At 40.1% G+C, this 15,102-nt stretch overlaps 1 protein-coding gene across 2 annotated transcripts in view; it reads left to right on the top strand.

The window, feature by feature from the left end:
- Positions 1 to 14,878, top strand: part of PDE1C (phosphodiesterase 1C) — a 648,265-nt gene extending 633,387 nt beyond the window's left edge. The window contains exons 16-17 of one of the 2 annotated variants that reach the window (XM_088464282.1): positions 12,158 to 12,214; positions 14,706 to 14,878. In XM_088464282.1, coding sequence (XP_088320408.1) covers positions 12,158 to 12,214; positions 14,706 to 14,878 — 230 coding nt within the window. Of the gene's footprint in view, positions 1 to 278; positions 5,694 to 12,157; positions 12,215 to 14,705 lie in introns of those variants that run through there. The other variant, XM_088464275.1, reaches the window with a different exon arrangement.
- Positions 14,879 to 15,102: the final 224 nt, after the last annotated feature.

The raw sequence follows: 15,102 nt of genomic DNA, 5'->3' as shown, positions 1-15,102 counted from the left end.
CCCACACCTACAAGACTGTAATTAATATAATATACAGTCAGATACTCTGATGCAGACGTTCCCTGCTAAACATAGGTTCTAACTCTTCTCATGGTCCTTAATAACTGAAGTCCTCATATGCAGTATTACATATGGTAGTCTATTTACAAAGGTGCAGCTTTATAACACTTTCTCTTACACATTCCTTGATTTCTGATCCCAGCAGCTTTCTCAACAGATGGACGATCGGTGGGACTAAAATATCACAAATGACTCCTTTTTTTCTTTTTATTTTCCAGATAAAGAAGAGTAAAAGAGAATGCCAATAAATGTCATCATTTTAGCTGAGCTTCTTCATTTTGTTCCTACTTCCACAAAGACAAGTCTCTTGGGAATAAAAGGCATTAGCTTTATAAGCAAGACATCCACTGGTTCCTTTACAGTTAAAGACGTTTTTTTTTGTGTATTTTTTTTTAAAGTTCTCCTTTTTATTTTTTATCACAAAAAAAACAAAACAGACGGCTTTTTACACAACAGGCAACATTAGTAGGGGAACTTTAATGCATTGCTCGTTATGTCAGGGGTTTAGGAAGCCTTCATTGAACTCAATGAACAGTCACATGGAATTTATCTTGAAACCTGCACTACTGTACCACAATCATTTTGGAAAGTTAATTTCATGTGTCCCAAAAGTCAAAAGTGTGTTTTCGCATGTGTTTGTTTAAGCCAAAACAAGGGATTATCACCCTGCACTTAAACAGAACTGCACATCATGGCTTGACACTTGCTTCACAGGGTTAAACACTGTCTAGTTGAGTGTGTTTATTTACTGTATGTTTGACAGATATGTTAGAATTAATTTTATCACCAATGGCTTATATTTTATTATTATTTTCATAATATGTGTTTAGTAAAAAAAAATAATAATAATATATAGTATCTCCCGTAATGTCTCATTTAATGTGGAAAATGGTAAAGGCTACATTTACAGGTTATCATTTCTAGGTCTTCCATAAATATTGGTTCCTACGGCACAGCATGCTGGGAAATGCTCTTTCCTGCATCTCACATTTATACTTTTGCCAATGCACTGTTGAAACTAAGGAAAGAAGCAAAACTGTTAATTAAATGGACATAACGGACTAAACCTGTTTTTTTATTATTTTTATATATTTTTCCTCAAATAATTATCACAATTTACTGTATCACACTTTTTTTTCTCTTAAGAATGGGATCTGTGTTCATTCAAATGCTTTCAAATATGATAGCCCATAGTGCACAATAATAGTAACCAAAGGGAGTTGCACGTGCTTTGGAGAGCTAGCAATGAATGACAAAACTCATTGGCATTGCTGCATGTAGTACTGCTGTAGGTGTTATCTGACCTTCAATGGGGCCTATTTGTAAAATGTGGTAGCTGGCAAAGCCACAAAGAATGCTACATAGGCAATATTTAGCTCTCCAGCTGTTGTTGATATACAACTCTCAGTATGCTCTACTAGCTGAAGAACCACTATATAGTAAAGTTAATGAACCGTCATAAAATAAGGTTGAATTCCCTGATACAGGTATATTAATAAGTGTTTATTGTGTTAGCTGTTTCCTATTGTCTCACTCATTTTAGTCTTTAAAAACAGTTATTTAAACTACTACAAAAAGGGATAGTTGTGATATTTTCTTATGGACTAAATTATATATAAATAAATAAAATTAAAAGCTGATTTATATGCAAATATATATTTACATTACAAAAAATGAGGACAATATTGACTGCAAATAATTAACCACAAGTGTTAATTTCATATATAATCCTAGTAAATTTCAATCTAATTCCTTTATATGTTTGACACATAGGCCCGTATTCAATTAGAAGCGAAAAGTTCTGTCAGTTTTGGGGAAATCTGCCCGACACCCCCCAAAAGATGGACTGACATGGGGGATCACTATGGGTACCCTGGAATAGCCCAACAGATGGTATTTGGCTACTTTAAATAGTCTCAATAGGTGTCTTTTAAAGTGGTGAAGAACATTTTGGAGGGTTTTTTTTGTGACAATAACTAGTCCCAGCAAATTTGGTGTACATGAAAATGGGTACTAGCATATTTTAAAGTTGCAAATGTGAGGTTTTAAAAAACTTTAAAAATCCACCTGCTGCAACCACCTGCAATCAAAAAAACACCTGGGGCATACTTGGGACCCCCCTGGAGTCTTTTTCGCTAGTTTAGAAGTTTGTCACCCAACTTTGTTTTTTTCGCCCCCAAAACGAAAGTACTTTTTTGGGGTGTCCAGACGTGTTTTTTTTTTTATTTGACGCAGTTATCCTTAGGGAGGCTGTCCCATGGGTGCTGGCTGTTTTTTTTTAACTTGTACCCACAAACCATAATATTGCACTTTTTTCCGCCGGGAAACTTTTTCGCCTATTACACTGCATTCGTTTTCGCGTCGGCGAAAACACTACAATTGAATATAGGGATAAGTTGAAACCGGCGAAAAAGTATTGGCGAAACTGACTTTTCGCTACTAATTGAATACGGCCCTTAATGATAATTGAATAACAGGATTTACGAAGAAATGAGTATAGCTAACCATAAATAACAAATGACAAAAATACTGTAGCAACTATGTTGTGCTATAATTTTCAGCTGTAATTTCTCCAACTAAATTTTACATTAGTCCTATTTTAGCAAAATTTGCAACTTCATGAGGTAAAAGTCATGTTCATCTCTGGCCTTTCCAGTTTGCATAGCTTGCCATTAATACATTTAGGAGCTGTATGTTTGCTAAATATCCTCAGCTTTTATTCCTTGTTCGTGAATAGACCCTACTCTTACTTGGCATTGCCGCTATGACAATTATAGTGCTTCATCTTGACTTGCACCGAATTTGAATTGCATCTATGTGAATTTTTGTAAAAATGCTGTACGCTATATTCATAAAGCCTATTTTAAACACCTTAAGACATCTTAAACTATTTCAAATACTCCAGCACTGAAAATTGGCCACACGGACTTACCTTTATACAAGTTTATTACATTTCCTTGATACTTTCTATTAAATTTAGTCACAAATTCAGTGGCCATTATATAGGATTTTCAGTACATTTGTTTTTAAATAAATAAAAACATATTTCCTCTAAGGTATTTGTAACAAGCAATTTTCAGCTGTACCTGCAATAATTCTAGTCATCCGCATAATTTACCTGATGTCGGAAAATTACTGCCGCTGTGTTTAGAGATTTACGTTGGTGGTTTGGTGGGGAGTGTGTGTGTGGGAGGGGCTGTTATACTGCTCCAGCGTCACAGTGAATAGAGATTTGTGATAACAGTTCAGGTAGGATTGTAGCAATGTGCACTGGTGTCAGAGCAGGGGGGCTGTTATACCACTCCAGGTCACCAGGGTCATTGATTGTCTAAACTGTTAGCATAGGCTCAGCATTTACAAGTACCTGAAACTGGAAAGATATATAGGTTAGGTGGGGGATTGTATTAGAATTATTTCTAGAGGGATATATTATTATAATGAACTGTATTAAAAATTGAATTAGCACCAGGGCCGGTTCTACCATTAGGCATTAGGCTGCCTTAGGCAACCTTAGGCAGCTGCCTAAGGGTGCCAGCCACTGGAGGGCGCCAATGAGCCAACAAAAAAAATGGATGGTGTAATTCATGGCTGAGTTGCATATAATGAATTTATGGCACAGCTGTGTGGCATATTATGAATTGGCGGCAGTGTTATGAGGTACATTATGATTTTGGCGCTCTGCTGAGTGTAATATTCCATATAGTATATTATGAATTTGGGACCCTGCTGTGTGGCATGTTATGAATTGTAGGGAGCAGGGGTGGTAGGTGAAATGTTGCCTTGGGTGCTCGGAAACCTTGCACCGGCCCTGATTAGCACTAAGAATATTATTATGTTTGGTCATGTTATAATAGTATGTGCAGTCACCCCACAATAGCTCCTCCCACTTACCCTCACATTTGCTCCACATCACTCAGCTTGTTGAAAAGAAAACTGCTCCATCTACTAATACATATATACACATAATTTGGCCAACTGTGCACAGATAGAGATAATACACTACTGCAGAATACATTATCACCACTGGTGGATTATAGTAAGACTAGATTCACCCAATACAGGGCCCCACTAATGAATTGGTCTATTAGTTGGCCGCAAAATGGGGTGGGTGACTGCAACAACTGTAAGCAGAGAACTAGCAGCTTCTATTGGTCTACATGGTCACTATAGTTAATTTGTTGTTCGCTAACGAAGTCAGGTACACACTAGACATCGTCTAGTGTGTACCGACCTTTAGTGTGAACAACAGGGAAATAATCAGGTCATACAGAAACAAAACAAATAGGACTATATACATATGAATATACAATTATGCGTTGGAAAATGTTTCTAAAATTATAGATGGGTAAGTGATTTCAAGTTTTGAGAATAGCCAGGGGCTTCAGATATTCTTACTGTACCAATGATTATTACACAAAGCCATGTCCAAGACAAATCACTAACACTTTCAATAATGCAGGCTTTATGTGAACTATTATCATGTCTCTTACATGCCAGTAAAAGTAAAACTGTTTTACCTGTAATGCTTTCAGCTGCGCTCTCGGCATGAGCACTTAAACAACTACAGTGATATAAGGTAGATATTTCATATCTACAGTATGGTAAACGTTCTTTGCACACACCCTAGTAAAACAATTGCCTTTATGATTACAGCCATTCAGGCTTTGTTCTTCACAATGGAGTCAATGCAGCTAAAATTACTGCAGGTGTTATGCTATATAAGAGAAATCATCAGTCCAATGGTTTGTATATGTTTAAGTGGCATTTTACAAGCAGATGGAACATGCTTACATTCAGTGAAGGCTGAATATCTTTATGTAATGGATCCTAACCAGGGACAATGAACAAAACCCAGACACTGGGGTTTATAAGTCAAAAGCTTTACACTTTCAGGTTTGAGGGTTGTCGGTTGTGTCTACAGATCATTTCAAGTTGGGTACACATTAGGACAACAGATCGGCCGATCCGTCGTTCTATCTGACAATTGGTAAGTGCATACACACTTACCAATCATCGGCCCGATGTGTCAATTACGTGTGCCAGCCCAGTTGTGATGTCAGTCACCGGCGGCCAGTGCAGCAAGTGTACGGGAGGTCGGCTGACCGCCTGTACACAAAGCACGATGTGCAGATATATGTATCTGCAGATTTATCTGCCATCAGCTGTGCTGCACAGCGACCACACGATGTGTCTGTGAACGATGTCCACAGACATATTGTTTGTACACACTGGCCGACGCACACACGATACGATATATCGCCCATTCAATTGATATGTGGACCAGTGTGTACCCAGCATAAGACATGATGTAAGAAATGCTTATCATGCATCACAACAAAGATCTTTTACAATCTCCATTTCAAGGATCATTTGCACATTTAATGTATAGGCTCCACTGAATGTCGGGAATGCTACACTTCTTATATATAATTGACTACATGTTTTTCTCTCTGGCTGTTTTAACTAAATCTATTTATAATAATGTTATAATCAAGGATATAATTATTGGAACACAGGAAAAGCTGATATAGTGATGTAAGCCAGACTCACACAATGTTAATCTGTTTCTAGACAAAAATAAACATTTTTAGAGATAAACAAAATGCAGAATGTTGATTGGCATTATGTGGTACTATTATGTTTTCCACTAAAAATATAATTTATTTTAACAGACACAAATGAGTTGTATGCATTGTTCTCCTTGTTTTTATTGTAATACACGACCGCTGGTACTATATTCACAGCTGGCTTAGGTACGGGGTCATATACTTATTATTACCTTTGCTTTTTCCTTTATCAGTAACATAGATAATCATGATCAGATCTTGACCCCTGACCTAACCTTGTGGTATCCTTAGACCAGGTACACATCAGAACGACGTACAAAAGACGCGATGGTTGTTCCACTTTCCCTTCATCCCAGAACACACGATATAGAGCTTACACACTGTTTAAACTTCCGAATGACGGCATGATATATAATGTGGGAGCATTGTATCAGATTATTCTTTCCTCCTGTACACACTATGCAATCATCGTATAGACCACTGGCAGGTCAGGTGATGTCTACAGAGGAAAGATTGGACCTATATATCGTGTACGTGAGCGTACACACTGCTCGATGTGCACCACATCAATCACAACATCTTCTCATCTGACATGCAGCACATCAGATGTGGAGATGCGATGAACGACACACATGAATGCATAATTGAGCATTTACTACACAATGTAAATGATATGTCATTCCAATTTGCCTCAAGACCACATATCGTCCAATATATATCGCCTACTGTGTTCCCGGCCTTAAGCTGGCCACACACTAGACCAACTTACATCCAACCGGCCAACTTGTTGATTGGTTGGAATGAAAATCTGGTAACGTATGGGAGTAACTGATGATCAGCAATTTGCTCCTAAATGTCAGAAAACAGATGAAAATGGTCGTTCAGACAAGTTTGTTAAATGTTTGATCTAAACTATTTGTTCAAACAACAGTTTTGGTCCATTTTCCGGCATTTGGGAGCAAATTGCTGATTGTATTCCTTACCAGATTTTCATTCCAACCAATCAACTAGTTGGCTGGTTGGACAGATAATCTTTAGATGTGTGGCCAGCTTTAGACTAGGGCTATACTGGTCTATGCACGTCTATGAAATGAATCACTTAAAAAGAAAACCAATGTGATTTTACACAATTGTATCTCATGACAGTAGTCAGCCAAAGGAAAAACAATACTATATATTCTCTATTTCATTTAGCAGTTATTTGCTCATCCCATTAATTTCTGTACCACAGATTAATTGCCTTAAGTTTTTGCAAGGAATTAAAATGCTGTATTGAGCAATTGTAAGAAATCATGGGATATTTATCATTGGTGGGTCAGTGGGATCATTCAACATCACTGAATATCGCAGAATATGGAATGTATTTCTGGTACATTTTATTCATCCAGGGCTCCTCTTTGAAGTATGTGGATGTTTTCTAGCTGTCAGCAAAGAGGTCCAGAAATGTGTGTCTTGCATTGTGATATTGTAAGTCTCTATGACTTTGCCGGTCTTCCAATGATGGGTATATGGTAACAGCACCTCATGATGGCATTATCTAGAGAAGAAAAGCAAAGTTTCCAATCCTTGATACACTATGCAGGCACCACTGCCCCCAAAGTGCAGGCTACGGAGATGCCGTAATCAATGAAAATAGAGGGACCACAGGAGAAATGTGATTTCTCCGTAGTAACCCTATTATGAATTAGGAAGAAGTATCCTTTAGCTACTGTAAGAAGGAGTTATCATTGCTGCATAAATGAGCCACTACTGTACATGGATAAAACCCCCAGTCTGTTTAAAGGTCATTGGGCAGGCATTGTATCTGCAAGCAAGAAATGGAAAAAAGGCTTTGTCAAAGACTACATTAAAAAGTTTTCAATATCCCAGTGACCACAATTGTTGCGATAATCTAAAATGTGAAGCTGCATCACACCCCTACCACACTACTTATAAACTATGACCCTTAAACTTGGTGTCTGAACAAGAAGAAGATCTCTGAGGGAAAGACGCTAATCATCACTTTAACTTACTGTAAACTTCAGAGGCTGAGAGCAAAGTTGCCTCAGTTAATTATACCAAGAGCTGCGCTATACACTGGAAAGTAATTCCTAAAAATCCAATTTCTCACAAGTCTTATAATTTAGGTTATGACCCTGGGCAAATATAGACTTGATATCCAGGGCCGCCGACAGCTGCGCTGGGCCCAGGTGACACGGGGTGTGACCTAATTGCGGGAGGGGTGGCCACGCCCCCCTTTGAAAAAAATTTTTTTTATAGCCCCGCGAAGCGGCACTGCATGCTGGGGAGGGGGGTGCTGTATGCCCCTCAGCCTGGTGCACAGCCAGTGGGGGGCGCGACCAGCGTAATCGCTCCCCCCCATAGGCATAGTAGACTGCTCCGGCTGTTGCTTTAGCAGCCACGAGCAGTCTCCCAGTGCAGCCCAGCACACAGCAGCGTGTGCTGGGCTGCTGTGACGTAAGAGGGAGGAGGAGTGCTGCCGGACGCGGGCCCCCGCCGGGCCCCTCCAACAAGCCCAGGTAATTAGTACCCGCTCCCCCTCCCTCTCAGAACCCCTGTTGATATCACAGATCAGGACGTTGCCAAATAGTTATCGCCTGTATTTTCCTGCAGTGTTGTGAGCAATGTATGCTGCCCGGTATGGTAGGAATACAATAAAAAAGCTATCACTCAGTTCTTCTCTAATGGCTGGCTGTAGTCATCACACAGGATGACAGCGATTCATACAAAGTTTGGGTAACAGTTATATAGCCCAATGTCACTGAGGTGGAGCAATTGGGTAAAAGTGCTATATATGGTAAACGTATTGCATGGTGGTCACAGCATCATGGTGTGAGGTGATTGCTCATCAGCACAAGACTGGAAGGAGATCTTGTTAGAAGTGAAAGAAAAATGTATAGAGCAAAACGATCTACAGGGAAATTGTGTTATGGAACTTGTGTCCCTGAAGTTTGGGGAAAGTTCAGCTTTCAGAAGGACAAGGACTAAGCACATGGACAAAGCAGCATTGTAGTGGCTCAGTGATAACAAAAATAAAATAAAGAAAAGAAACAAATGCACTCAAGTGACCCTGTGAAAGTTCCGGCATCACCCACAATGAGAACTAAAACTACAATTAAAAATTGCGATCCCAAAGAGATATCTAAGAATCTGAATTTGCAAATCCGCCAGGAGAAATGGGCGACTGTGACTGCCACCAGGTGTGCGCAGCTGGTAGACTCCCACTACAAAATATGTACAGCTGATGTCATGTCAACAGGTGTCTATGCTAAATATTAGAAGCATATTTCCGTATTTTAATTTTTAAATCATGTGTGAACAAATAATGCTGTCTTTAATATGACATGAGCCATGTTTATGTGCAAAAAAAAATAAATACAGATTCTCTATCCTATACAATATATAGATGTTCATTTCTGCTACAGGTACTGTAATTGCTAAAACCTAGTGTAGCTCGTCATAATGTGTCACTCAGTTATTCCAGGCCAGGGTGCAAATGCTGACGATGGCGGATGCAGTGTTTGAAAATCTGCATCTTAAATTATATAGAATTAAAATGAAATGAACAGGTTGCCATTCATGTTCCACTGATGCAGTAGTACAATAAAAAGGAGTAACAACCCCAGATATTGTTCCAAAAAATATAAATGTTTATTGCCTAGAGGGAGATGTAAGCAGTTTTTACTGGGAGAACAAAAGCAATGAACCTGCCGCAATATCTTGTGCATTGGGTTATTGGCCAAATATTACTGCAATCACCTAAATACTATCATTCAAATTTAAATATAGATCTGTCCAAAAAGAAGACAGCAAGAAAATAGAGCAGGTTCAGAGCCAGAAAACGTGCTGACGCATGAATGAGGTGGCTAGTTTACAATGATTGATTAGACTAATGTGTTCATTGAGAAAAATATGTACCTTATAGATGAGCTGATTGTGGTACAGTATATATTCCAGGGTCACTTCTTAACAATACAAAATCAGTCTAATGAGCTTTCCATACCTGTGAACGTACAAGTGACAGTGCCATGCACATTTTAAAAAAGGTCTGTCGCTTTTGGCATAGAAATGGGATCTCTTAATATAAGGATATTCTTTACCTAGGAGCGTGGTGATGGCTAATTAATTAACTGGACTTGCTGCATTTCTTAAAAATGTAAATCTGATTGGCATTTATTGGGTTGGTAAGTATTCAGCTATCTCACTGGGTTGTTGTTTTTTTTAACCTTCCTCTGGATCAACACATAAATCATTTAAAATAGGCTTACCTTCATGGAATTGTATCTTTTTTTCAATCTTGATTGTTATTATGCTATTTTACTTACAGGCTGACACATTAAGCCCATTACATGGCTAATCTTTTAGTATAAAACATACAGTATTCGGCAAAAATCTAATCTTATATGGTTCCCAAACAATCACAACTTTTACCATCCTACCTGTTCTAAATGGATCTTTAGTATGCTAGGAGTTAAATCCTGTCACCTAAGGACCAAAGGGGCCTGTATACATGGCCACCAAGTGACATAGGGGTCTATTCATGTAGCAGTGAAAATCCTTGTTTAGCTGAAAACAGGGCTGTTCACTGCCTTCGCCTATTCATAGAGAGACTTACCGTGGAGAAAGTTATTCTTTCTCCTTCGGCGCCTCTGACTTTTTTAAGCATCGCATCACCATATTTTAGTATGGTGAGTGCGATTCACTAAGAAACAGAAGCTTTGTTTTCCGTTTCGCTTGCTGGAACAGTTTACGCCGTCTGTGGACGACGCAATCTGTTAGTTTCTATGTTAAAGACATGAAAGTGGAATGCTTCCCTGTCCTTCAAGCACTCCTCTGTTATGGCTCCGCCCCCTCTCTGTGACAGGAGCCAATCAGTCGCCCATGGCATATGCTGGCATATGCGGGTTGCCTCCTCTGACTGCCCGCTGCCCAGCCAGTGCCCCCTTGTTCTGCCTTACCCCTGCCCCCATCAGTAAGGTGACCCAACGTATGCACCATCTCGTAACTAGAGATTCCCCCCTTGCAATGCCCCCCACTCCCCCCTTGCACTGTGCCGGGTTACTTCAGGCTGCTGCTGCCTACGCTGTACCTGCCGCTGCTCTGTGAGGTGACCCGTCGCTGGGTCACCTCACTCTGCTGAGTCCCTGCTGTCCCCTTGGTCTGCATGCTGTGTCCCCCTTCCTCCGGTCTGCATGCTGCATCTCTCCCTCTCCGGTCTGCAGGCTGTGTCTCCACGCCCCCACCCCCAGTCTGCTTGCTAGGCGCATTGCCAGAACAGAGTGGATAGGGAAGAAAATAACAAAATGAAAAACAAGAGAAGACCGGACCGCATCCAACAGCATATATGGCATTGCTTTGTAAAACAGGTGAAGGTACATGAATCGCTACTTATTTAAGCTATAGATGCATCAAACTGATGCGATCTGTAGTGATAAGTAACAATTCTGTACCACAAATCTTTATGAATAGACCCCATAATCACTAGGCCATATATTAGGCTCACCGCAATATCCAGTTCATTTATGCCTTCTATGTGAGTGACTGGAATACTGTATGTACAACTTTACTGTTACAAAATAGTTTCTTTAAGCCTTGGAGAGAGTTAAAGTGAACAGAGATAAAGTAAAAACCAATCAGCTCCTAACTATCACTTTACAGACTGTGTTTGAAAAATGACAGTTAGGAGCTGATTGGCTGGTACTTTATCTCTGTCCACTTTAGCTCTTTCCAAGTCTTAGTACATAGACCGTGACTTGTGCACAACACATTATATACAGTATAGTTACATAACATTAGAAGTTATCTCATTTTGTAGCCTTCTATTGTGATCTTAGGGCCTGATTCAGAGCCGCTCGTAAGCGGCCGCTCGTTCGTTCCGAGCGATGTTTGCACAACTGCGCATGCGTACGGATCGTAATACGCATGCGCGAACCAGTCAGTGCGGCCGAAAATCGTTTGTTCGCTAAATAACGAATGCCTGCTATTTTGAGTGACAGGAGGAGGCGTATGTGGGTGGTAATAGGGGAAGGTGCTTGAAAACGGGGAGTGGAGATCAGAACGCAGGCGTGCTTAAAGGTCAAAACGGGCGTTTTATGGGTGTGCATAATTAATACAGCAGCGTCATTGACCACGTCACTGGGTTATTTTATAGTCAGAACTGCTCGCAAGATTGCGGTAGGAAAAACCAACCACAAGAATAGCGAGCAGTTCATACGCTGGTCGATGTACTCGATTAATCTAATAAATTGCGCACATGATGTAGGATGCGAGCCGCCAGGGGGCGTAGTTTCCCAAAAAAGGACCGCAAGTTTTGTTCGCTCGTTCAGACCTAGAGGCGTGCACAGACCGCAAAGAGCGAACGGTTCATTTGAATAGCCACCCCTTTTTTCTGAACGAGCGAGCGCAAATAGCGTCCGGCTCTGAATCAGGCCCTTAGATTGCACCTTTCTGTTAGTATTTGTTTGTTTCATTGGCTCTATCTTGGCACTGTAAATTATTCTAACTAGTATTTCCTTTTTTTTAAATTATAGACAAAGTTAACGATTCATCTTGCACTGTTGATTCTCCATATCTGCTGAAATTGCCTGGTAAGAGTACCATGTACATACAAAATCATAAAAGTGGGAAATGATGCCGACTTGTATATAACAAGGTTCTGTTATCCTAAAAGGAGCATAACTTATATCAGTCAGTCTGATATTACATTTATCAATCTAGTTAAATAAAAAACTAACTAAAGGAAATGTCTTAGTATTTGTTTTTTTTTAAATTAGTCTATAAAGAAGATATAATTTTGCCTTTAACCCCTGCAAATACACAAAGCTGTTTTCTCTGTATGACAGGCCCAATCTGCCAGTTTTACTATGAATAACATTTTTTTATTTCTTTCTCTACACTTGTAAAATTGATTGTACAGATATCTAAGTGCCAAAATAAGTAATAGTAGTGGGGAGAGAGATTGAATGGAGAAGACATACTGCTGTTCTGCCTTCATATAGACTGTTAATGATGTACAATTGAAAGAATAGTTACTGCATTGCCCACACTTGAAGATGGGGGATATCTGAATGGGATATGTTCAGTATCCCAACGTGTGGGATGCAGGCGCTTAGAGTGCTGGTGCCGGAATCGCAACACCTGTCAGAATCCTGGCGCCGCATCTCAGCTGCTGGTATCCCAAAAGTAAGTAGCAGGGTCAGGGGGAGAGTTAGGGGTTAGGGTTAGGCACTGGGGGAGGTTTAGGGTCAGTCACTCAGGGGGAAGGCTTAGGTTTGGGCATCGGGGAGGGGGAGGTTACGTTTAGGCACCGGGCAGGGGGAGGTTAGGTTTAGGCACCGGGGAGGGAGGGCTAGGGGTAGGGAGAGGGGAAGAGTCAAGAAACCGGCCAACAGGTGTCGGTATCCTAACCCTGTCCGGATGCCGGCGTCGAGATTTTGACCACTGGAGCACCTAGCTCCAGTGGTCATCCCGTACCCATCCCATCTGAACGTCCCAGACAAGGATATTTATATTTATGCTCTGTGCAAAGAAGAAGAATATGGCCTTCTGATATGTAATATGCAAGGTGTACAGGGCTTTATTACTGTGGACAGAGAACCTGTCGGACACCTGTACCAAGTGAAAGAAATCTACATTTTGTCACATAGGGACCCTGGATTTCAACTTACCCTCATAGCCTAACAAGTCTATCTAGGGAATATAGCTTATTAGTTAATTTTCTTTGATTGGTACATAATTCATCTATTTTATACTGTACATATTTGACTCCCGCCAAGAGGGCGGGTCTGATGGCGTGACCCCGCTATACAATGCCATGATTACCAACATTGTGAGGCGGAGGACGGAGCCATGATGACGTGATTCAACACTAATTGTGTAATCGCCGTCCTGTACCACCCACTTCTCTCGCGGCTAGGTGGCACCAGCCTCCATGAGCCTTTGCCATGTTTGACACATAATTATAAATACATATCCGGGATATTCTAATATGCCCTAAGAGTCCCTAAACCAATGTCAGTAATCAATTTTACTTTTGTAGAAAAGGAATAAAGAGATATTCACAACAAAACCTGCAGATCATTAAAGCAAAAGAGTTTTTTTTCCCTAGCTTGCAATGAAATGCACTTAATTATAAGTATTATCTGTGCACAAAACTGTAATGGAAAAGAGGGGCAGAAATAGTGTTATGCCAGGTATACACTATGCACTAATAGGGCTGATCAGCCGACTGTCGGCTACTCGGCCCGTTAATCTCAGAGTGTATACACAGTATCCAGAACCGATTACCATTTAAAAATAAGTCAGATCAAATAACTGGATCTGACCTGTTGCACAAAGGATGAGCACTTAGCATACACATTATGTAGTGTGTACATGATCCATCCGACATGTCAGCTTGATAGTTCATTTAGGAACATTACCCTTGACGACCTTTAGGACATACAATTGTTCAGTGATAATTAAGTAGTACAGGGTGTTTCACTCACTATTAGTCCCAAAGTCACGCGCATGTGTGATTCCCTGGCCTGGATGCTAAAGGCGAACACTGTTTCTCATAGACCAAGGTATATCTGTGTTACATTTCACTAAATTACGTCAATTACTTTAAAAGCTATAAGAAAAACCTTGAGGCCCATAACGAGTGAAACACTCTGTATGTGCACTGGAAATCGAATGTTATTAAGATTGTTTCATCTATCACAAAATCATAAAGACTGCCGGATTATGAGTAAAATTGTCTTGGTGTGTACCCAGTTTAAGCCCACAAGAGCAAACATTACAGGTGGCAGCACATGTTGTATAAGCTGGGGCACAAATGCATGGCTACATTGTGTAAGCTTTCCAAGACTGCAGTCTCAAACTTTTCCTGCACCAGGAGCTGATTTTACAGCTGCCCCACAGTTATACAGTAGGTACCAGAACTAGCTGACTTGATGATTGATATCACATAAGTGACATTGCTCTATTAAGGAGCATGTATTGGAAATGCTGTACCTGTCCTGTAGTGTATATAATTAAATGCTTTCTACAGTTACTTGAGTCTGTGCAATATTACCATAATACTCCTTTGTGTTCTAGTGCTCAAGCCTCAGTTGAGATATTTCAAGAGGCCCACCTACTGTACAACAACTCACCTGCCCAGCTTCCAGAAGAAGACAGATGAAAGCATGGCAAAGTACAGACCAGTTGACCAGCGGGGAAGAATGAAGAAAATACAACATATTTCCCTGCACTGGACCAAGAAATTATAGGAAGAATTAAATTAACATTGAGCTTTAGTAAATATTACTATTTCACATAGGTTTAGATAGCGGGTTTTTGCAACATAACATTCAAAATATAGTACATGCATTTGTTATTAATGTACCTTCGATGGTTGGCAGAATTAGTTATCTACATATGTAATGTCCAGGGATGAGATGTAAGAAACTGTTAATAAATTTAGTGCAAACTTTAGTGACAATTTCAATAACTT

Source organism: Taudactylus pleione, unplaced genomic scaffold (genome assembly GCF_031769625.1).
Source record: "Taudactylus pleione unplaced genomic scaffold, aTauple2 ptg000054l, whole genome shotgun sequence".
NCBI lineage: Eukaryota > Metazoa > Chordata > Amphibia > Anura > Myobatrachidae > Taudactylus > Taudactylus pleione.
This window is presented reverse-complemented; position numbering and strand designations above follow the sequence as displayed.